This window comes from Salvelinus namaycush, chromosome 15, assembly GCF_016432855.1.
Source record: "Salvelinus namaycush isolate Seneca chromosome 15, SaNama_1.0, whole genome shotgun sequence".
In the NCBI taxonomy this organism is placed as follows: Eukaryota; Metazoa; Chordata; class Actinopteri; order Salmoniformes; family Salmonidae; genus Salvelinus; species Salvelinus namaycush.
In genome coordinates this window covers 7630333-7656461 of record NC_052321.1, presented here as the reverse complement: position 1 = coordinate 7656461, position 26129 = coordinate 7630333, and the positions used below count along the sequence as shown (strand labels likewise).

General features: G+C 45.6%; 1 protein-coding gene across 1 annotated transcript in view; it reads right to left on the bottom strand.

Moving 5' to 3' along the window:
- sntg2 (syntrophin, gamma 2) overlaps nt 1-26129 on the bottom strand; it is a 130124-nt gene that overhangs the window by 15532 nt on the left and 88463 nt on the right. The window contains exons 11-15 of the mRNA XM_039008802.1: nt 25298-25427; nt 20824-20862; nt 19783-19899; nt 16291-16362; nt 15914-16123 (exon numbers count right to left, since the gene is read on the bottom strand). Of these exons, the coding sequence (XP_038864730.1) occupies nt 15914-16123; nt 16291-16362; nt 19783-19899; nt 20824-20862; nt 25298-25427 (568 nt within the window). The remainder of the gene's footprint in view (nt 1-15913; nt 16124-16290; nt 16363-19782; nt 19900-20823; nt 20863-25297; nt 25428-26129) is intronic.

The following is a 26129-nucleotide window of genomic DNA, read 5'->3' as shown; positions in this document are numbered from 1 at the left end:
ACGGGCAGACACCGTGTTACGCAGTAGAGCGCACGGTGTCTCCTGTACGTGTTCATAGCCCGGTGCGGGTTATTCCACCTCCCCGCACTGGTAGGGCTAGATTGGGCATTGAGCCAAGTGCCATGAAGCCGGCTCTTCATATATGGCCTCCAGTACGTCTCCTTGGGCCGGCTTACATGGCACCAGCCTTACGCATGGTGTCCCCGGTTCGCCTTCATAGCCCGGTGCGGGTTATTCCACCTCCCCGCACTGGGCGGGCGACGGGGAGCATTCAACCAGGTAAGGTTGGGCAGGCTCGGTGCTCAAGGGAGCCAGTACGCCTGCACGGTCCGGTATTTCCGGCGCCACCTCCCCGCCTCAGCCCAGTACCACCAGTGCCTACTCCACGCACCAGGCTTCCAGTGCGTTTCCAGAGCCCTGTTCCTCCTCCACGCACTCTTCCTATGGTGCGTGTCTCCAGCCCAGTGCCTCCAGTTCCGGCACCACGCACTAAGCCACCTGTGCGTCTCCAGAGCCCTGTACACACTGTTCCTTCTCCCCGTACTCGTCCTGATGTGCGTGCCCTCAGCCCGGTGCCACCAGTGCCGGTACCACGCACCAGGTCCATAGTGCGTTTTGAGAGTCCAGTGTGCCCTGTCCCTGCTCCCCGCACTAGCCTGAAGGTGCGTGTCCTTAGCCCGGTGCCTCCAGTTCCGGCACCACGCACCAGGCCTACAGTGCGCCTCATCCGGCCAGAGCCATCCGTCTGCCCAGTGCCATCTGAGCCATCCGTCTCCCCAGCGCCATCTGAGCCATCCGTCTCCCCAGCGCCATCTGAGCCATCCGTCTCCCCAGCGCCATCTGAGCCATCCGTCTGCCCAGTGCCGTCTGAGCCATCCGTCTGTCCCGAGCCATTAGAGCCGCCCGTCTGTCCCGAGCCGTCAGAGCCGTTAGTCAGTCAGGAGCCGCTAGAGCCATTCGTCAGTCAGGATCTGCCAGAGCCGCCAACCAGACAGGATCTGCCAGAGCCGCCAACCAGACAGGATCTGCCAGAGCCGCCAACCAGACAGGATCTGCCAGAGCCGCCAGCGAGCCATGAGCGTCCAGAGCCGTCAGCCAGCCATGAGCGTCCAGAGCCGTCAGCCAGCCATGAGCGTCCAGAGCCGTCAGCCAGCCATGAGCGTCCAGAGCCGTCAGCGAGCCATGAGCGTCCAGAGCCGTCAGCGAGCCATGAGCGTCCAGAGCCGTCAGCCAGCCATGAGCGTCCAGAGCCGTCAGCCAGCCATGAGCGTCCAGAGCCGTCAGCCAGCCATGAGCGTCCAGAGCCGTCAGCCAGCCATGAGCGTCCAGAGCCGTCAGCCAGCCATGAGCGTCCAGAGCCGTCAGCTAGCCATGAGCGTCCAGAGCCGTCAGCTAGCCATGAGCGTCCAGAGCCGTCAGCCAGTCATGAGCTGCCCCTCAGCCCAGAGCTGCCATTTATCCAGAACTGCCCCTCAGTCCAGAGCTGTCTCTCTGTCCGGAGCTGCCCTTCAGTCCGGAGTTGCCCCTCTATCCTGAGCTACCTCTCTATCCTGACCTACCTCTCTGTCCTGAGCTATCTCTCTGTCTTGAGCTACCTTATCCCGGTGCTGCCCCTTGTCCCGGTGCTGCCCCTTATCTTAAGGTTACCATTTAAATTAAGTGGGTGTAATATGAGGGTGGTCATTCTAAGGGGGAGACGTAAGCTGGGATTGACTATGGTGGGGTGGGGACCTCGCCCAGAGCCTGAGCCACCACCGTGGTCAGACGCCCACCCAGACCCTCCCCTAGACTTTTGGTGGTGCGTTCGGAGTACGCACCTTGAGGGGGGGGTTATGTCACGTTCCTGACCGGTTTTCTGTTATTTTGTATGTGTTTGACGGTCAGGGCGTGAGTTTGGGTGGGTAGTCTATGTTATGTGTTTCTATGTTTGTTAAAGGGTGACCTGATATGGTTCTCAATTAGAGGCAGGTGGTTTTCATTTCCTCTGATTGAGAGCCATATTAAGGTAGGTGTTTTCACATTGATTGTTGTGGGTGGTTGTCTTCCGTGTCTGTGTCTATGCACCACACGGGACTGTTTCGGTTTGTTCGTTCATTTTATGTAGTCTGTTCCTGTTCATGCGTTCTTCGTGTATATGTAAGTTTGTTAGTTCAGGTCTGTCTACGTGCGTTTGTTATTTTGTAATTATATAGTGTATTTCGTGTCAGTGTTCGTCTTGTCAAATAAATCATTATGTATTCATCACCCGCTGCGCCTTGGTCCACTCTCTCACCCAAAAACGATCGTTACAGTTTTCACTATATATTTTACCTCTTGGTGATGTCAGTCGGAAACATAATGTTAACTTTCACTGCTATGCGGATGACACACAGCTGTACATTTCGATGAAACATGGTGAATCCCCAAAATTGCCCTCCCTGGAAGCCTGTGTGTCACGCCCTGACCATAGTTTGCGTTGTATGTTTCTATGTTTTGTTTGGTCAGGGTGTGATATGAGTGGGCATTCTATGTTGTATGTCTAGTTTGTCTGTTTCTATGTGTTTGGCCTGATATGGTTCTCAATCAGAGGCAGGTGTTAGTCGTTGTCTCTGATTGGGAGCCATATTTAGGTAGCCTGTTTTGTCATTGTGGGTTGTGGGTGATTGTTCCTGTTTCCTGTGTCTGTGTCTAACCATACGGGACTGTTTCGTTTTCGTTCGTTTCACTTTGTTGTTTTGTTCAGTGTTCATTTTGCTTTATTAAAATATGGACACTTACCACGCTGCGCATTGGTCCTCCGATCCTTCCTACTATTCCTCCTCAGAAGAGGAGGAAGACGAGCGTTACAGAATCACCCACCACAACCGGACCAAGCAGTGTGGTAACGGGCAGCAGCAGCAGCGGCCGAAATCTCAGGACTCCTGGACATGGGAGGAGATTTTGAACGGAGAAGGACCCTGGGCTCAGGTTGGAGAATATCGCCGCCCCAAAGCAGAGCTGGAGGCAGCGAAAGCTGAGAGGCGGTGGTATGAGGAGGCAGCACGACAGCGCGGTTGGAAGCCCGAGAGGCAGCCCCAAAAATTTCTTGGGGGAGGCACACGGGGAGTGTGGCTAAGTCAGGTAGGAGACCTGAGCCAACTCCCCGTGCTTACCGTGGAGAGAGAGGGACCGGGCAGGCACCGTGTTATGCGGAGATGTGCACGGTGTCCCCGGTGCGCAAGCATATCCCGGTGCGTTACATAGCAGCGCCTCGTATCGGCCGGGCTAGAGTGGGCATCGAGCCAGGTGCCATGAAGCCGGCTCAACGCATCTGGTCTCCAGTGCGTCTCCTCGGGCCGGGGTACATGGCACCAGCCCTACGCATGGTGTCCCCGGTTCGCCAGCACAGCCCAGTGCGGCCTATTCCACCTCGCCGCACTGGCCTGGCTACGGGGAGCATTCAGCCAGGTAGGGTTGGGCAGGCTTGGTGCTCGAGACCTGTAGTGCGCCTCCACGGTCCGGTCTATCCGGTGCCTCCTCCACTTACCAGGCCTCCGGTGGCAGCCCCACGCACCAGGCTGTCTCTCCGTTTCCTTCCTCCAGGTGCTCCCGTCTGTCCAGCGCTGAATGAGTCTCCCTCCTGTCCAGCGCCGCCTGAGCCGCCCTCCTGTATAGCGCCGCCTGAGCCTTCCGTCTGTCCTGAGCCGCCCGTCTGTCCTGAGCCATCCGTCTGTCCTGAGCCGCCCGTCTGTCCTGAGCCGCCCGTCTGTCCTGAGCCGCCTGAGCCGCCATTCAGTCAGGAGGCGCCTGAGCCGTCCTTCAGTCAGGAGCCGCCTGAGCCGCCCTTCAGTCAGGAGGCGCATCTGACTGAAGGGCGGGCATCTGTCCGCGGTGGCGGCTCTGGCGTTGGACGTGGACCCCACTCCACCATAGTCATTACCCGCTTCAGTGGCCTCTTTAGAGCGGCAACCCTCGCCACCGACCTTGGACTGGGAACCCTAATAAAGGGTCCCACTGGACTGAGGAGCGCCTCTGGACTGAGGAGCGCCTCTGGACTGAGGAGCGCCTCCGGACTGAGGGGCGGCTTCGGACTGAAGGGCGGCTCCGGACTGAAGGGCGGCTCCGGACTGAAAGGCGGCTCCGGACTGAAAGGCGGCTCCGGACTGAAAGGCGGCTCAGGCGCCTCCGGATTGAAGTTTGTCTGTTTCTATGTGTTTGGCCTGATATGGTTCTCAATCAGAGGCAGGTGTTAGTCGTTGTCTCTGATTGGGAGCCATATTTAGGTAGCCTGTTTTGTCATTGTGGGTTGTGGGTGACTGTTCCTGTTTCCTGTGTCTGTGTCTAACTATACGGGACTGTTTCGTTTTCGTTCGTTTCACTTTGTTGTTTTGTTCAGTGTTCATTTTGCTTTATTAAAATATGGACACTTACCGCGCTGCGCATTGGTCCTCTGATCCTTCCTACTATTCCTCCTCAGAAGAGGAGGAAGACGAGCATTACACTGTGTTTCAGACATAAGGAAGTGGATGGCGGCAAATGTTCTACTTTTAAACTCGGACAAAACAGAGATACTAGTTCTAGGTCCCAAGAAACAAAGAGATTGTCTGTTGAGTCTGACAATTAATCTTGATGATTGTACAGTCGTCTCAAATAAAACTGAAGGACCTTTGCGTTACTCTGGACCCTGATCTCTCTTTTGACGAACATATCAAGACTATTTCAAGGACAGCTTTTTTCCATCTATGTAACATTGCAAATATCTGAAACTTTTTGTCCAAAAATGATGCAGAAAAGCTAATCCATGCTTTTGTACTTCTAGATTAGACTCCTGCAATGCTCTACTTTCTGGCTACCCAGAAAAATCACCAAACACGGCTGCTAGAATCTTGACTAGAAGCAAAACATTTGATCATATTACTCCAGTGCTAGCCTGGCTTCCTGTTAAGGCTAGGGCTGATTTCTAGGTTTTACTGCTAACCTACAAAGCATTACATGGGCTTGCTCCCACCTATCTTTCCAATTTGGTCCTGACGTACATACCTACACGTACGCTACGGTCACAAGACGCAGGCCTCCTTACTGTCCCTAGAATTTCTAAGCAAACAGCTGGAGGCAGGGCTTTCTCCTATAGAGCTCCATTTCTATGGAATGGTCTGCCTATCCATGTGAGAGACACAGACTCGGTCTCAACCTTTAAGTCTTTATTGAAGACTCATCTCTTCAGTAGGCCCTATGATTGACTGTAGTCTGGCCCAGGGGTGTGAAGGTGAATGGAAAGGCACTGGAGCGACAAACTTCCCTTGCTGTCTCTGCCTGGCTGGTTCCCCTCTCTCCACTGGGATTCTCTGCCTCTAACCCTATTACGTGGGCTGAGTCACTGGCTTACTGGTGCTCTACCATGCCGTCCCTAGGAGGGGTGCGTCACTTGAATGGGTTGAGTAACTGATGTGATCTTCCTGTCCGGGTTGGCGCCCCCCTCGGGTTCGTGCCGTGGGGGAGATCTTTGTGGGCTATACTCAGCCTTGTCTCAGTGTAGTAAGTTGGTGGTTTGAAGATATCCCCCTAGTGGTGTGTGGGCTGTGCTTTGGCAAAGTGGGTGGGGTTATATCCTGCCTGGTTGGCTCTGTCCTGGGGTAGCGTCGGACGGGGCCACAGTGTCTCCTGACCCCTCCTGTCTCAGCCTCCAGTATTTATGCTGCAGTAGTTTATGTGTCAGAGGGCTAGGGTCAGTCTGTTATATATGTTATATCCTGTGTCCTGTGTGAATTTAAGTGTGCTCCCTCTAATTCTCTCTCTCTCGCTCCCCTCCCGGAGGACCTGAGCCCTGGGACCACGCCTCAGGGCTACCTGGCATGATGACTCCTTGCTGTCCCTAGTCCACATGGCCATGTTGCTGCTCCAGTGTCAACTGTTTTTCTTGTGGCTATGGAACCCTGACCTGTTCACCGGACGTGCTACCTTGTCTCGGATCTCCTGTTTTCGACTCTCTCTCTACCGCACCTGCTGTCTCTAGCCAACTGACATTTACTCCTGAGGTGCTGACCAGTTGCACCCTCTGCAACCGCTGTGATTATTATTATTTGACCCTGCTGGTCATCTATGAACGTTTGAACATCTTGGCCATGTTCTGTTATAATCTCCACTCATTAGGAGATTAAAGTAGTTAAACTCATTAAAGTAGTTGGCAATATCAGTTTGTTTTGTGATGAAATGAGCCATCTGATTCAATGGATGATGGAGCCGAGTTGGCCTTTTTTGCCCAAAGTTTAATTTAAGTTGATCCAAAGCTTTTTATTATCATTCTTTTATATAAAGTATCTGTTTCATAGTTCACTATGTCCTTCACTATGTCCTTCATAGTGTACCAGGACCACTATGGCGTTCACTATGTCCTTCATAGTGTACCAGGACCACTATGTCCTTCACTATGTCCTTCACTATGTCCTTCACTATGTCCTTCATAGTGTACCAGGACCACTATGTCCTTCACTATGTCCTTCACTATGTCCTTCATAGTGTACCAGGACCACTATGTCCTTCACTATGTCCTTCACTATGTCCTTCACTATGTCCTTCACTATGTCCTTCACTATGTCCTTCATAGTGTACCAGGACCACTATGTTCTTCACTATGTCCTTCATAGTGTACCAGGACCACTATGTCCTTCACTATGTCCTTCACTATGTCCTTCATAGTGTACCAGGACCACTATGTCCTTCACTATGTCCTTCACTATGTCCTTCACTATGTCCTTCATAGTGTACCAGGACCACTATGTCCTTCACTATGTCCTTCACTATGTCCTTCACTATGTCCTTCATAGTGTACCAGGACCACTATGTCCTTCACTATGTCCTTCACTATGTCCTTCACTATGTCCTTCACTATGTCCTTCATAGTGTACCAGGACCACTATGTCCTTTGTAGTGTCCACTATGTCATATTCATCTTGTATTACATTTACATTTACATTTAAGTCATTTAGCAGACGCTCTTATCCAGAGCGACTTACAAGTACATACATTCATACTTTTTACATTCATACTTTTTTGTATCCTCCATTTTGTATTCTATAATAAACAACAAGTCCCAGTCCAATTGAAGTACAGGATACATCAGAGCCACAGGCCATGACCATCTGTTCCTGCTTTCAAGGGTTCAGTCTATGAAAGATTAAGAGAGAATGTTCATTTCATTGGGCTTCATTTTGTGTTGTAATGTAAAAAAAAAATTTTTTTGGTACAGCTAAGAACTTGCCTATGGAATGAATGTCCTCAGAATTAAGTGGCAACTTAATTGAGCCCTGTGGAATCACGATGCTGAACTATCCATGAACAAACAAGCCACTCTATAGAACATAATGGGATTATACTTGCCTTCAAAGAGACGTATTTTCTCAACAGCCAATGAATTTTAAGAACTTGCGTCTGGTCAACATTTTTTGAGCAGAACCAAATTATGGAATTTTTGTGGGTTCACACTTTGCCCTTAAAATGTATTTCAGCCCTGCAGTGATTTACATCTCTTCTGACAGGTTCTTTCCTCTGTATTATTTATACATGTCTGTAGTCAAGGGTTCTGAGCATCATAGCCCTCCAGCTTAACTGTGTTTTAGCCTTTTACTTTGGTTGGCTGCTTTTGAAGAGGAGAATTATACAGAACCCTACCGGCCATTCGATGAGGCCCCGACTTGACATCTAGCATACTTTTGACTCTTGGTTCGAGTGAATGAATAGAGAACAGCTCAAAAAAGGGAGCATAGTTATTCTGAAAACATCAAATCTCATTCCCAAGCATATCTGTGAAGGTTTTGACAATTGTTCAATGTGTACAGTGCTAAGCCTGCTATTATGAAGGATCCTGCAATGCTCATGTCAGGTGTTATGAAACATACATGTCAGGTGTTATGAAACATACATGTCAGGTGTTATAAACTATTTGCATCAGAGATACTCTATTGATACTTTTGTCAGCTGACAGTATAACACCATTCTAGTCTGCATACAGCTGACAGTACAACACCACTCTAGTCTGCATACAGCTGACAGTACATCACCACTCTAGTCTGCATACAGCTGACAGTATAACACCACTCTAGTCTGCATACAGCTGACAGTGTAACACCACTCTAGTCTGCATACAGCTGACAGTACATCACCACTCTAGTCTGCATACAGCTGACAGTACAACACCACTCTAGTCTGCATACAGCTGACAGTATAACACCACTCTAGTCTGCATACAGCTGACAGTAACACCACTCTAGTCTGCATACAGCTGACAGTATAACACCACTCTAGTCTGCATACAGCTGACAGTGCAACACCACTCTAGTCTGCATACAGCTGACAGTATAACACCACTCTAGTCTGCATACAGCTGACAGTATAACACCACTCTAGTCTGCATACAGCTGACAGTACAACACCACTCTAGTCTGCATACAGCTGACAGTACATCACCACTCTAGTCTGCATACAGCTGACAGTATAACACCACTCTAGTCTGCATACAGCTGACAGTATAACACCACTCTAGTCTGCATACAGCTGACAGTACAACACCACTCTAGTCTGCATACAGCTGACAGTACATCACCACTCTAGTCTGCATACAGCTGACAGTATAACACCACTCTAGTCTGCATACAGCTGACAGTGTAACACCACTCTAGTCTGCATACAGCTGACAGTACATCACCACTCTAGTCTGCATACAGCTGACAGTATAACACCACTCTAGTCTGCATACAGCTGACAGTATAACACCACTCTAGTCTGCATACAGCTGACAATGCAACACCACTCTAGTCTGCATACAGCTGACAGTATAACACCACTGTAGTCTGCATACAGCTGACAGTATAACACCACTCTAGTCTGCATACAGCTGACAGTATAACACCACTCTAGTCTGCATACAGCTGACAGTGCAACACCACTCTAGTCTGCATACAGCTGACAGTATAACACCACTCTAGTCAGCATACAGCTGACAGTACATCACCACTCTAGTCTGCATACAGCTGACAGTATAACACCACTCTAGTCTGCATACAGCTGACAGTGTAACACCACTCTAGTCTGCATACAGCTGACAGTACATCACCACTCTAGTCTGCATACAGCTGACAGTATAACACCACTCTAGTCTGCATACAGCTGACAGTATAACACCACTCTAGTCTGCATACAGCTGACAATGCAACACCACTCTAGTCTGCATACAGCTGACAGTATAACACCACTGTAGTCTGCATACAGCTGACAGTATAACACCACTCTAGTCTGCATACAGCTGACAGTATAACACCACTCTAGTCTGCATACAGCTGACAGTGCAACACCACTCTAGTCTGCATACAGCTGACAGTATAACACCACTCTAGTCTGCATACAGCTGACAGTACAACACCACTCTAGTCTGCATACAGCTGACAGTACATCACCACTCTAGTCTGCATACAGCTGACAGTATAACACCACTCTAGTCTGCATACAGCTGACAGTGCAACACCACTCTAGTCTGCATACAGCTGACAGTGTAACACCACTCTAGTCTGCATACAGCTGACAGTATAACACCACTCTAGTCTGCATACAGCTGACAGTATAACACCACTCTAGTCTGCATACAGCTGACAGTACAACACCACTCTAGTCTGCATACAGCTGACAGTGTAACACCACTCTAGTCTGCATACAGCTGACAGTATAACACCACTCTAGTCTGCTTACAGCTGACGGTATAACACCACTCTAGTCTGCATACAGCTGACAGTGTAACACCACTCTAGTCTGTATACAGCTGACAGTGTAACACCACTCTAGTCTGCATACAGCTGACAGTGTAACACCACTCTAGTCTGCATACAGCTGACAGTGTAACACCACTCTAGTCTGCATACAGCTGACAGTGTAACACCACTCTAGTCTGCATACAGCTGACAGTGTAACACCACTCTAGTCTGCATACAGCTGACAGTGTAACACCACTCTAGTCTGCATACAGCTGACAGTGTAACACCACTCTAGTCTGCATACAGCTGACAGTGTAACACCACTCTAGTCTGCATACAGCTGACAGTACAACACCACTCTAGTCTGCATACAGCTGACAGTACAACACCACTCTAGTCTGCATACAGCTGACAGTACAACACCACTCTAGTCTGCATACAGCTGACAGTACATCACCACTCTAGTCTGTATACAGCTGACAGTATAACACCACTCTAGTCTGCATACAGCTGACAGTGTAACACCACTCTAGTCTGCATACAGCTGACAGTGTAACACCACTCTAGTCTGCATACAGCTGACAGTATAACACCACTCTAGTCTGCATACAGCTGACAGTATAACACCACTCTAGTCTGCATACAGCTGACAGTATAACACCACTCTAGTCTGCATACAGCTGACAGTAACACCACTCTAGTCTGCATACAGCTGACAGTACAACACCACTCTAGTCTGCATACAGCTGACAGTGTAACACCACTCTAGTCTGCATACAGCTGACAGTGTAACACCACTCTAGTCTGCATACAGCTGACAGTATAACACCACTCTAGTCTGCATACAGCTGACAGTATAACACCACTCTAGTCTGCATACAGCTGACAGTGTAACACCACTCTAGTGTGCATACAGCTGACAGTACATCACCACTCTAGTCTGTATACAGCTGACAGTATAACACCACTCTAGTCTGCATACAGCTGACAGTGTAACACCACTCTAGTCTGCATACAGCTGACAGTGTAACACCACTCTAGTCTGCATACAGCTGACAGTATAACACCACTCTAGTCTGCATACAGCTGACAGTATAACACCACTCTAGTCTGCATACAGCTGACAGTATAACACCACTCTAGTCGGCATTGTGTTGACTGTAGCAGGTTCACTGTGTTGACAGTAGCAGGCCCACTGTGTTAACAGTAGCAGGTTCACTGTGTTAACAGTAGCAGGCCCACTGTGTTGACAGTAGCAGGCCCACTGTGTTGACAGTAGCAGGCCCACTGTGTTGACAGTAGCAGGTTCACTGTGTTGACAGTAGCAGGCCCACTGTGTTAACAGTAGCAGGCCCACTGTGTTGACAGTAGCAGGTTCACTGTGTTGACAGTAGCAGGCCCACTGTGTTGACAGTAGCAGGCCCACTGTGTTGACAGTAGCAGGCCCACTGTGTTAACAGTAGCAGGACCACTGTGTTGACAGTAGCAGGCCCACTGTGTTGACAGTAGCAGGCCCACTGTGTTGACAGTAGCAGGCCCACTGTGTTGACAGTAGCAGGCCCACTGTGTTGACAGTAGCAGGCCCACTGTGTTAACAGTAGCAGGCCCACTGTGTTGACAGTAGCAGGCCCACTGTGTTGACAGTAGCAGGTTCACTGTGTTGACAGTAGCAGGCCCACTGTGTTGACAGTAGCAGGACCACTGTGTTGACAGTAGCAGGTTCACTGTGTTAACAGTAGCAGGCCCACTGTGTTAACAGTAGCAGGCCCACTGTGTTGACAGTAGCAGGCCCACTGTGTTGACAGTAGCAGGCCCACTGTGTTGACAGTAGCAGGCCCACTGTGTTGACAGTAGCAGGTTCACTGTGTTGACAGTAGCAGGCCCACTGTGTTAACAGTAGCAGGCCCACTGTGTTGACAGTAGCAGGCCCACTGTGTTGACAGTAGCAGGCCCACTGTGTTGACAGTAGCAGGCCCACTGTGTTGACAGTAGCAGGTTCACTGTGTTAACAGTAGCAGGCCCACTGTGTTAACAGTAGCAGGCCCACTGTGTTGACAGTAGCAGGTTCACTGTGTTGACAGTAGCAGGTTCACTGTGTTGACAGTAGCAGGACCACTGTGTTGACAGTAGCAGGCCCACTGTGTTGACAGTAGCAGGTTCACTGTGTTGACAGTAGCAGGCCCACTGTGTTGACAGTAGCAGGCCCACTGTGTTGACAGTAGCAGGCCCACTGTGTTGACAGTAGCAGGCCCACTGTGTTGACAGTAGCAGGCCCACTGTGTTGACAGTAGCAGGCCCACTGTGTTGACAGTAGCAGGTCCACTGTGTTGACAGTAGCAGGCCCACTGTGTTGACAGTAGCAGGTTCACTGTGTTGACAGTAGCAGGCACACTGTGTTGACAGTAGCAGGTTCACTGTGTTGACAGTAGCAGGACCACTGTGTTGACAGTAGCAGGCCCACTGTGTTGACAGTAGCAGGTTCACTGTGTTGACAGTAGCAGGCACACTGTGTTGACAGTAGCAGGTTCACTGTGTTGACAGTAGCAGGTTCACTGTGTTGACAGTAGCAGGTTCACTGTGTTGACAGTAGCAGGTTCACTGTGTTGACAGTAGCAGGTTCACTGTGTTGACAGTAGCAGGACCACTGTGTTGACAGTAGCAGGCCCACTGTGTTGACAGTAGCAGGTTCACTGTGTTGACAGTAGCAGGTATAAGAGAGTATACCTTTTGGCTGTGATTATGAGCAGTTCTTCACTTGGGCAGGAGTTCACCGGAGCTGAGCAGCGACATCTCGTATGTTCTACTGCTGGAGCTTCTGTCCCTCTTAGAGAATATTAGTTCAAAAGTTTTGAGGAGCTCCTGATCCCTAAATGTAAACAGTACCCAACATGAGTACCGGCAACTATTTTTAGTCCATGTTAAGAGCTGATTATGAGGAGCTTAGTAATTTAATGCAGTCTGACTTTTAGCAAATCTTTCACATATACAGGTAAAGGTTAAATAAAACTCTTATTAAATACCGAAAAGACCAGTAGCAGTTAAATATGTAATCTATTCACTTCCTGAACAAGGTGTGCTGCAATATGCGTTCTCTGCAAGAGCTCAGCACCATAACACTGCAGACTTTACCATAACAGAGCGCATCACCATAATACTGCAGACTTTACCATAACAGAGGTCATCACCATAACACTGCAGACTTTACCATAACAGAGCTCATCACCATAACACTGCAGACTTTACCATAACAGAGCTCATCACCATAACACTGCAGACTTTACCATAACAGAGCTCATCACCATAACACTGCAGACTTTACCATAACAGAGCTCATCACCATAACACTGCAGACTTTACCATAACAGAGCTCATCACCATAACACTGCAGACTTTACCATAACAGAGCTAATCACCATAATACTGCAGACTTTACCATAACAGAGCTCATCACCATAACACTGCAGACTTTACCATAACAGAGCTAATCACCATAATACTGCAGACTTTACCATAACAGAGCTCATCACCATAACACTGCAGACTTTACCATAACAGAGCTCATCACCATAACACTGCAGACTTTACCATAACAGAGCGCATCACCATAATACTGCAGACTTTACCATAACAGAGCGCATCACCATAACACTGCAGACTTTACCATAACAGAGCTCATCACCATAATACTGCAGACTTTACCATAACAGAGGTCATCACCATAATACTGCAGACTTTACCATAACAGAGCTCATCACCATAACACTGCAGACTTTACCATAACAGAGCTCAGCACCATAATACTGCAGACTTTACCATAACAGAGCTCATCACCATAATACTGCAGACTTTACCATAACAGAGGTCATCACCATAACACTGCAGACTTTACCATAACAGAGCTCATCACCATAATACTGCAGACTTTACCATAACAGAGCTCATCACCATAATACTGCAGACCTTTACCATAACAGAGCGCATCACCATAACACTGCAGACTTTACCATAACAGAGCTCATCACCATAATACTGCAGACTTTACCATAACAGAGGTCATCACCATAACACTGCAGACTTTACCATAACAGAGGTCATCACCATAATACTGCAGACTTTACCATAACAGAGCTCATCACCATAACACTGCAGACTTTACCATAACAGAGCTCATCACCATAATACTGCAGACTTTACCATAACAGAGGTCATCACCATAACACTGCAGACTTTACCATAACAGAGCTCATCACCATAACACTGCAGACCTTTACCATAACAGAGGTCATCACCATAATACTGCAGACTTTACCATAACAGAGCTCATCACCATAATACTGCAGACTTTACCATAACAGAGCTCATCACCATAATACTGCAGACTTTACCATAACAGAGCTCATCACCATAATACTGCAGACTTTACCATAACAGAGCTCATCACCATAATACTGCAGACTTTACCATAACAGAGCGCATCACCATAATACTGCAGACTTTACCATAACAGAGCTCATCACCATAATACTGTAGACTTTACCATAACAGAGGTCATCACCATAACACTGTAGACTTTACCATAACAGAGGTCATCACCATAATACTGCAGACTTTACCATAACAGAGCTCATCACCATAACACTGCAGACTTTACCATAACAGAGGTCATCACCATAATACTGCAGACTTTACCATAACAGAGCTCATCACCATAACACTGCAGACTTTACCATAACAGAGGTCATCACCATAACACTGCAGACCTTTACCATAACAGAGGTCATCACCATAATACTGCAGACTTTACCATAACAGAGGTCATCACCATAATACTGCAGACTTTACCATAACAGAGCTCATCACCATAACACTGCAGACTTTACCATAACAGAGCTCATCACCATAATACTGCAGACTTTACCATAACAGAGCTCATCACCATAATACTGCAGACTTTACCATAACAGAGCTCATCACCATAATACTGCAGACTTTACCATAACAGAGCTCATCACCATAATACTGTAGACTTTACCATAACAGAGGTCATCACCATAACACTGTAGACTTTACCATAACAGAGGTCATCACCATAATACTGCAGACTTTACCATAACAGAGCTCATCACCATAACACTGCAGACTTTACCATAACAGAGCTCATCACCATAATACTGCAGACTTTACCATAACAGAGGTCATCACCATAATACTGCAGACTTTACCATAACAGAGCTCATCACCATAATACTGCAGACTTTACCATAACAGAGGTCATCACCATAACACTGCAGACTTTACCATAACAGAGGTCATCACCATAACACTGCAGATGGGAGGGTTGGAAATATTTGAGGTGTGTCCTTAAAAACATGATCCAAAGTGCTAATTTCAGGCAGCTCTGAGACGGATATTTAAAACCAATCTAAAGCTGGTTTTAGTGGTAACACAGTTGGTTATGTCATGAATTCTGACAGCTGAAACACAGCCTATCCAGCCGTGATGCACACTGCCCATATGGGCATGGAACAAGAGAAGCCTAACGTGCTTTTGGTGCCTTTATACTTCGTATTTAGAAACATAAACTAAACTTTTTCCCCATTTTGTTTTATTTGATTGAAAACCAAGCATAGACTCCCCTCCTCTCAATGAAGGATTATTTTTTGTTTGTTCTGCCCAATGCAATCGCTAAGTAGTCAAGACTGTCGATAAACGGGTTGGCTCCTGAGAACGCTTGGAAATAAATCTTAATCACCAAAGTTTTATTAAAATATAAAGTTTGAGAGGAGGAAAACAGTGAGCCGACATTCCCTTTTAATATATGTATTGTAGACATTATTTTAGACCTAAACGTCCCGTTATGGACTAACATTGGAATTGGAGTTAATTCCAAAGCGATACATAAATGACCGTAAATACACAACCTGAAGCGGTGCTTAAGAATTACCGTTACGTTAGGCTTGTTAAAAATAGAGCCCTACGTACTGTTCTAGAATGATCCACTAAACGGAACAAAATGACTGCATGTCTGGAAGTAATGTATCGTATTTGCTGCAGTTAAAAAGTGTGATAACACAATGACAGCTCGTCTTTTTTCAAAATGTGTAAAATGTCAGTCATACAGTATCTCAGCACCATTTATAACAAACCCCCGAACCTTTAACTCCGGGGAGAATCACATCATGGCCAAAACAAACCTAATGTGCTGTTCCACTTACCCCTACTCTCTGCACCTCCATGAAGACGGCTCTTTGGAAGGACTTCTCCCACACGGCGAGGTCAGAGGTCATCTCCACACTGAAGGTGTGACTCTGGCCGTGGCCGACCAGAATACTGAAACAGAAAGGTTCTCCGTCCTGCAGATCCTCATCCTGCTGGAGGCCGAGGTAGAACTTGGCCTGGATCCAATAGTCCTCCGTCACACATAGCTGCAACACATCCATACGTGAAACGTCATCCAGTTTTATTCACTGCAAGCAAAACTCTCAACTTGAGATGTGTAGATCTAACATAGACATGGTTCAAGTGACATGCACATTAATTCAAATTCCAGTAACATTTTGTGTCTTATTCTGCATTTGAACGTTGAACATACCTTGTGAACCTTTAACAGAACCTCATAGAGGGTATACAGGGTTTCAGCTTGTCCCCAGTCTGTTCCACTAACCTAAGGGGGACAAAAGTGTGTGTATTTTTTGTTTTTAGAAATGTAATCATACAGTATCTTACAGGCATTGTGTTAAGATACACTGAGCCATAGTAAGCCAACATACAGTGTGGTTGATAAACAGCATTTGGAAGCTCTGCATTCACTTATTAACCCCAATAACTAGGGAAGACAATTAAATTGTTTCATTACTTGTTTAGTGGGTGGTTTGGGGTACAGCTCAAAACTCCGTTCAGAAATAGATGATGTAATTGTAAAGTATACTGAACAAAAATACAAACTTAACGTGTAAAGTGTTGGTCCCATGTTTCATGAGCTGAAATAAAAGATCCCAGATGTAAAAAAAAAAAAAAAAAACATTTTTTCTCTCACAAATTTGTGTACATCCCTGTTAGTGAGCATTCTATCCTTTGTCAAGATATGCCACACCTGTCAGGTGGGTGGATTATCAAGAAGCTGATTAAACAGCATGATCAATAGACAAGTCTACGACCTCTCAGGCCCACCCATGGCTGCGCCCCTGCCCAGTCATGTGAAATCCATAGATTAGAACCTAATTTATTTATTTCTATTGACTTAGCACCTTATATGAACTATTACTCAGCAAAATATTTGACATTGTTGCATCTTTGCTTTTATATTTTTGTTCAGAGTACGTGTCAAAAAGGTTCAGAATAACCATTATAATTATACACTGTATGTAGCAAACCAACAGTCTCCCAGCTGAAGAGAGAATGTACGGGCTATCATGTAGCCCACCAACATGCTCCCAGCTGAAGAGAGAATGTACGGGCTATCATGTAGCCCACCAACATGCTCCCAGCTGAAGAGGGAATGTACGGGCTATCATGTAGCCCACCAACATGCTCCCAGCTGAAGAGAGAATGTACGGGCTATCATGTAGCCCACCAACATGCTCCCAGCTGAAGAGAGAATGTACGGGCTATCATGTAGCCCACCAACATGCTCCCAGCTGAAGAGAGAATGTACGGGCTATCATGTAGCTCACCAACATGCTCCCAGCTGAAGAGAGAATGTACGGGCTATCATGTAGCCCACCAACATGCTCCCAGCTGAAGAGAGAATGTACGGGCTATCATGTAGCCCACCAACATGCTCCCAGCTGAAGAGAGAATGTACGGGCTATCATGTAGCCCACCAACATGCTCCCAGCTGAAGAGAGAATGTACGGGCTATCATGTAGCCCACCAACATGCTCCCAGCTGAAGAGAGAATGTACGGGCTATCATGTAGCCCACCAACATGCTCCCAGCTGAAGAGAGAATGTACGGGCCATCATGTAGCCCACCAACATGCTCCCAGCTGAAGAGAGAATGTACGGGCCATCATGTAGCCCACCAACATGCTCCCAGCTGAAGAGAGAATGTACGGGCTATCATGTAGCCCACCAACATGCTCCCAGCTGAAGAGAGAATGTACGGGCTATCATGTAGCCCACCAACATGCTCCCAGCTGAAGAGAGAATGTACGGGCTATCATGTAGCCCACCAACATGCTCCCAGCTGAAGAGAGAATGTACGGGCTATCATGTAGCCCACCAACATGCTCCCAGCTGAAGAGAGAATGTACGGGCTATCATGTAGCCCACCAACATGCTCCCAGCTGAAGAGAGAATGTACGGGCTATCATGTAGCCCACCAACATGCTCCCAGCTGAAGAGAGAATGTACGGGCTATCATGTAGCCCACCAACATGCTCCCAGCTGAAGAGAGAATGTACGGGCCATCATGTAGCCCACCAACATGCTCCCAGCTGAAGAGAGAATGTACGGGCCATCATGTAGCCCACCAACATGCTCCCAGCTGAAGAGAGAATGTACGGGCTATCATGTAGCCCACCAACATGCTCCCAGCTGAAGAGAGAATGTACGGGCTATCATGTAGCCCACCAACATGCTCCCAGCTGAAGAGAGAATGTACGGGCTATCATGTAGCCCACCAACATGCTCCCTGCTGAAGAGAGAATGTACGGGCTATCATGTAGCCCACCAACATGCTCCCAGCTGAAGAGAGAATGTACGGGCTATCATGTAGCCCACCAACATGCTCCCAGCTGAAGAGAGAATGTACGGGCCATCATGTAGCCCACCAACATGCTCCCAGCTGAAGAGAGAATGTACGGGCCATCATGTAGCCCACCAACATGCTCCCAGCTGAAGAGAGAATGTACGGGCCATCATGTAGCCCACCAACATGCTCCCAGCTGAAGAGAGAATGTACGGGCTATCATGTAGCCCACCAACATGCTCCCAGCTGAAGAGAGAATGTACGGGCTATCATGTAGCCCACCAACATGCTCCCAGCTGAAGAGAGAATGTACGGGCTATCATGTAGCCCACCAACATGCTCCCAGCTGAAGAGGGAATGTACGGGCTATCATGTAGCCCACCAACATGCTCCCAGCTGAAGAGAGAATGTACGGGCTATCATGTAGCCCACCAACATGCTCCCAGCTGAAGAGAGAATGTACGGGCTATCATGTAGCCCACCAACATGCTCCCAGCTGAAGAGAGAATGTACGGGCTATCATGTAGCTCACCAACATGCTCCCAGCTGAAGAGAGAATGTACGGGCCATCATGTAGCCCACCAACATGCTCCCAGCTGAAGAGAGAATGTACGGGCTATCATGTAGCCCATCAACATGCTCCCAGCTGAAGAGAGAATGTACGGGCTATCATGTAGCCCATCAACATGCTCCCAGCTGAAGAGAGAATGTACGGGCTATCATGTAGCCCACCAACATGCTCCCAGCTGAAGAGAGAATGTACGGGCCATCATGTAGCCCACCAACATGCTCCCAGCTGAAGAGAGAATGTACGGGCTATCATGTAGCCCACCAACATGCTCCCAGCTGAAGAGAGAATGTACGGGCTATCATGTAGCCCACCAACATGCTCCCAGCTGAAGAGAGAATGTACGGGCTATCATGTAGCCCACCAACATGCTCCCAGCTGAAGAGAGAATGTACGGGCTATCATGTAGCCCACCAACATGCTCCCAGCTGAAGAGAGAATGTACGGGCTATCATGTAGCCCACCAACATGCTCCCAGCTGAAGAGAGAATGTACGGGCTATCATGTAGCTCACCAACATGCTCCCAGCTGAAGAGAGAATGTACGGGCTATCATGTAGCCCACCAACATGCTCCCAGCTGAAGAGAGAATGTACGGGCTATCATGTAGCCCACCAACATGCTCCCAGCTGAAGAGAGAATGTACGGGCTATCATGTAGCCCACCAACATGCTCCCAGCTGAAGAGAGAATGTACGGGCTATCATGTAGCCCACCAACATGCTCCCAGCTGAAGAGAGAATGTACGGGCTATCATGTAGCCCACCAACATGCTTTGGACTCTTAACAGTTAATGAATGACGAGGAAATCAATGGGAGGTTCATACAGGAGGACTCCTGAAGACGTAGAGCGAAGGGCCTCGCAATGCCAGGAACTTGAAGGTACTTGATGGACCAGCATCATTAGCTTGAGGGTTTTCACACACCCAACCCATGTGGACAATCTGCAGAAACAAGGTAATACATTCTCTTGCAATTTTTTATCATTTGTAATTAACCTACATACTATGAGTGGATACGTCTTAGTTAAAGATGGTTATATATGTAGATAGTTGTAGATGTAGATAGTTATATATGTAGACAGTTATAGATAGTTGTAGTTATAGATGTAGATAGTTATAGATGTAGATAGTTATATATGTAGACAGTTATAGATGTAGATAGTTGTAGAAGTAGATAGTTATATATGTAGATAGTTATAGATGTAGATAGTTGTAGAAGTAGATAGTTATATATGTAGATAGTTGTAGATGTAGATAGTTATATATGTAGACAGTTATAGATAGTTGTAGTTATAGATGTAGATAGTTATAGATGTAGATAGTTATATATGTAGACAGTTATAGATAGTTGTAGTTATAGATGTAGATAGTTGTAGATGTAGATAGTTATAGATGTAGATAGTTGTAGATGTAGATAGTTATAGATGTAGATAGTTGTAGATGTAGATAGTTATAGATGTAGATAGTTGTAGATGTAGATAGTTGTAGATGTAGATAGTTGTAGATGTAGATAGTTATAGATGTAGATAGTTGTAGAAGTAGATAGTTATAGATGTAGATAGTTGTAGAAGTAGATAGTTATAGATGTAGATAGTTATACATGTAGATAGTTGTAGAAGTAGATAGTTATAGATGTAGATAGTTGTAGAAGTAGATAGTTATAGATGTAGATAGTTATAGATGTAGATAGTTATAGATGTAGATAGTTGTAGATGTAGAAGTAGATAGTTGTAGATGTAGATAGTTATAGATGTAGATAGTTGTAGATGTAGATAGTTATAGATGTAGATAGTTGTAGATGTAGATAGTTATAGATGTAGATAGTTGTAGATGTAGATTGTTATAGCGCCTTGCATGAGAACATACCTGATCATCCGGAGAGCAATATCTGTTAATCATTTTCATCTGTAAGAGGTGAAAAAAATAAAGAAAAGCATGCCATACATTATAAACCAGCTCTAATACATTACTGTCACATGGTCAAACCAGCTCTAATACATTACTGTCACATGGTCAAACCAGCTCTAATACATTACTGTCACATGGTCAAACCAGCTCTAATACATTACTGTCACATGGTCAAACCAGCTCTAATACCTTACTGTCACATGGTCAAACCAGCTCTAATACCTTACTGTCACATGGTCAAACCAGCTCTAATACATTACTGTCACATGGTCAAACCAGCTCTAATACATTACTGTCACATGGTCAAACCAGCTCTAATACATTACTGTCACATGGTCAAACCAGCTCTAATACATTACTGTCACATGGTCAAACCAGCTCTAATACATTACTGTCACATGGTCAAACCAGCTCTAATACATTACTGTCACATGGTCAAACCAGCTCTAATACATTACTGTCACATGGTCAAACCAGCTCTAATACATTACTGTCACATGGTCAAACCAGCTCTAATACATTACTGTCACATGGTCAAACCAGCTCTAATACATTACTGTCACATGGTCAAACCAGCTCTAATACATTACTGTCACATGGTCAAACCAGCTCTAATACATTACTGTCACATGGTCAAACCAGCTCTAATACATTACTGTCACATGGTCAAACCAGCTCTAATACATTACTGTCACATGGTCAAACCAGCTCTAATACATTACTGTCACATGGTCAAACCAGCTCTAATACATTACTGTCACATGGTCAAACCAGCTCTAATACCTTACTGTCACATGGTCAAACCAGCTCTAATACATTACTGTCACATGGTCAAACCAGCTCTAATACATTACTGTCACATGGTCAAACCAGCTCTAATACATTACTGTCACATGGTCAAACCAGCTCTAATACCTTACTGTCACATGGTCAAACCAGCTCTAATACATTACTGTCACATGGTCAAACCAGCACTAATACATTACTGTCACATGGTCAAACCAGCTCTAATACATTACTGTCACATGGTCAAACCAGCTCTAATACATTACTGTCACATGGTCAAACCAGCTCTAATACATTACTGTCACATGGTCAAACCAGCTCTAATACCTTACTGTCACATGGTCAAACCAGCTCTAATACATTACTGTCACATGGTCAAACCAGCACTAATACATTACTGTCACATGGTCAAACCAGCTCTAATACATTACTGTCACATGGTCAAACCAGCTCTAATACATTACTGTCACATGGTCAAACCAGCTCTAATACATTACTGTCACATGGTCAAACCAGCTCTAATACATTACTGTCACATGGTCAAACCAGCTCTAATACATTACTGTCACATGGTCAAACCATCTCTAATACATTACTGTCACATGGTCAAACCATCTCTAATACATTACTGTCACATGGTCAAACCAGCTCTAATACATTACTGTCACATGGTCAAACCAGCACTAATACATTACTGTCACATGGTCAAACCAGCTCTAATACATTACTGTCACATGGTCAAACCAGCTCTAATACATTACTGTCACATGGTCAAACCAGCTCTAATACCTTACTGTCACATGGTCAAACCAGCTCTAATACATTACTGTCACATGGTCAAACCAGCACTAATACATTACTGTCACATGGTCAAATCAACAACTAACATCCTATTAAGCAAGCTGAAAGTCAGCTGCTATATCATATGAAGTCTCAATTGATGAACATGTCAGGGCCCAGAGGATGTCACAGTCTATTTATAGGTTGTTGGTCACCACAATAAAAGCCAAAAGAGTTCTGCTCCCCAAGCTCCTCTCACAATCACATCCTGATTGGACGTTTAGCAATCAGACTCCTTATCCATAATTAGGTGACGCACGGCTGAATTAAAAAAAAAAAAAAATTAAACCCCAGCTGTGTGGTTGTGCAGCTCAGAGCAGCATGGATGGATCTTTAGAGAGGCAGGCAGATAGATCATCAGTGTGCTAATCAAAAGGAGATCGTGAAAATGAGATAGCTAAACACTAGCGAGCATGTGAGTATTAATGATGGATTAAATACAAGGCAGTAATTCATTATGCCCATGAATACCTCTTTCTAGAAGAGAGGGAGCGGATCATTATGATAGTAATGATATAGGAATAGGAGGATTTAAATATTCTAATACCACTCGGATCTCGGCACAAATCTTCTGTTGTGAGTAACTTGTGTGCGTCTCAAGGTAGTATTTGGCCTTTGGGAAATTCTACAACGACAGCTCCCAGCGTGGCAGGCACCCGCACCTCTCCAAAACCTGTATATGTACAGTGCCTTCAGAATGTATTCACACCCTTTGACTTTTTCCACATTTTGTTGTGTATCAGCCTGAATTTCAAATAGATTACATTTAGATGTTGTGTCACTGGTCTTCACACAATACCACATAATGTTAAAGTGGAATTATATATTTTTTTTTACATTTTTACAAATTATTTAAAAATGAAAAGTTGAAATGTCTTGAGTCAATAAATATTCAACACCTTTGTTATGGCAACGCCTAAATAAGTTTGTTATGGCAACGCCTAAATAAGTTTGTTATGGCAACGCCTAAATAAGTTTGTTATGGCAACGCCTAAATAACTTTGTTATGGCAACACCTAAATAAGTTTGTTATGGCAACACCTAAATAAGTTTGTTATGGCAACGCCTAAATAAGTTTGTTATGGCAACGCCTAAATAACTTTGTTATGGCAACGCCTAAATAAGTTTGTTATGGCAACGCCTAAATAACTTTGTTATGGCTAGCCTAAAAAAAATTGCTTAAAAAGTCATATAATAAGTTGCATGGACTTGATTTTTGAATGACTACCTCATCTCTGTACCCCACACATACAATTATCTGTAAGATTCCTCAGTTGAGCAGTGAATTTCAAACAAAGATTCAACCACAAAGACCAGGGAGGTTTTCTAATGCCTCGCAAAGAAGGGCACCAATTGGTAGAATGGTAACACATTTAAAAAAGTAGACACTGAATACGCATTTGAGCATTAATTACACGTTGGATGGTGTATCAATACACCCAGTCACTACATAGACACAGGCGTCCTTCCTAACTCAGTTGCCGGAGAGGAAGGAAACCGCTCAGGGATTTCACCATGAGGCCAATGGTGACTTTAAAACAGTTACAGAGTTTAATGGCTGTGATAGGAGAAACCTGAGGATGGATCAACAACATTGTAGTTACTCCACAATACTAACCTAATTGACAAAGTGAAAAGAAGGAAGCCTGTACAGAATATTCCAAAACATGCATCCTGTTTGCAACAAGGCACTAAAGTAATACTGCTTTTTGTCCTGAATACAACGTGCTATGTTTCAGTCTGCTTTCCAACAGACACTGGGAGATGAATACACCTTTCAGCAGGACAATAACCTAAAACACAAGGTCAAATATACACTGGAGTTGCTTCCCAAGAAGACATTGAATGTTCCTGAGTGGCCTAGTTACAGTTTTGACTTAAATTGGCTTGAAAGACTTGAAAATGGCTGTCTAGTATGAAATAATAATGTGCAAATATTGTACAATCCAGGTGTGCAAAGCTCTTAGAGAATTACCCAGAAAGACTCACACCTGTATTCGCTGCCAAAGGTGATTCTAACATGTATTGACTCATGGGAGTGAATACTTATGTAAATTAGATATTTCTGTATTTCATTTTCAATACATTTGCAAACATATCTAAAAACATGTTTTCACATTGTCATTATGGGATATTAGATTGGTGAGAGAAAAAAATGATATTTAATCAATTTTGAATTCAGGCTGTAACACAACAAAATATGGAATAAGTCAAGGGGTCTGAATACTTTCTATACGTACGTATGTAGGTAGGTAGGTAGGTAGGTAGGTAGGTAGGTAGGCAGGCAGGCAGGCAGGCAGGCAGGCAGGCAGGCAGGCAGGCAGGCAGGCAGGTAGGTAGGCAGGCAGGCAGGCAGGCAGGCAGGCAGGCAGGCAGGCAGGCAGGCAGGTAGGTAGGTAGGTAGGTAGGTAGGCAGGTAGGCAGGCAGGCAGGCAGGCAGGCAGGCAGGCAGGCAGGCAGGCAGGCAGGCAGGCAGGCAGGCAGGTAGGTAGGCAGGCAGGCAGGCAGGCAGGCAGGCAGGCAGGCAGGTAGGTAGGTAGGTAGGTAGGTAGGTAGGTAGGTAGGTAGGTAGGTAGGTAGGTAGGTAGGTAGGTAGGTAGGTAGGTAGGTAGGTAGGTAGGTAGGTAGGTAGGTAGGTAGTGTATGTATGTACGTATGTCTTTCAGCGGTGTTGGGTTAAAAGCGGACGTCACATTTCGGTAGGATTTTGTGTGCAATTGTCCAATATAGTAATCTTAACCTCTTAATCCTATCAATTAAAACTGCGTTAAAAAAAAAAATGTACCTGTTAATACTGTAGACTTACGTTCTCCAGTGTCAAATCACTGATATTGGTTGATATTGCTTGAAGCCAGTCAGTGCTTTCTGCTGCAGTGCAAAATTGTAGAATATTGGTGCTCGTTCCATCTAAGGCACAGACTTCAAAGCTGTTCGACCTGGAGGGGTATGAACGCTCAGGTTATAGAAGTACAGTAGGTTGAAAGCACTCCTTGAACTAATGTGGTCAGAGGGGAAAATCTATTACCAAGCTGTTCTTTCACTGAAGTTAGGTCAGGCAGTGTTACGGTGCAAATTAACAATACAGTTCCACTGTATTCACTAACCATGGTACCTCTTGAACAGATTTCACATTCTGTAGCATTAGTCTTTATTTTGACTGATCTCTACAACGTACTCCACACATTCTGTAGTGTTAGTCTTTATTTTGACTGATCTCTACAACGTACTCCACACATTCTGTAGTGTTAGTCTTTATTTTGACTGACATTTACAACGTACTCCACATTTTTTGTAGAGAATGAAGAGTATAGAGAAATAAAAAATAATTACTTTGAAATATAATTCTCAGATATTTGACCGCACATCATGTCCAGATGTCTCTATTGAGGCTTTAATCAAACGCAAGTGATATGTTTTATTTATTTACATTTTATGAAAAGTACATGACTATGACTATATGATTATGATTATATGAAAAGTACAGACTCAGCGCTTCAAAATGGTCGACATAAACTGTAGTTGAAGGAAACATGGGAAATGTATGGTGCTGGAAAAACTTAATAAACTTGTTATCCCACATAAGGAAACAAGTAGGAGCAAAAATGCCCTTTGAAAGATTTTCATGAGCTTGTTGCACT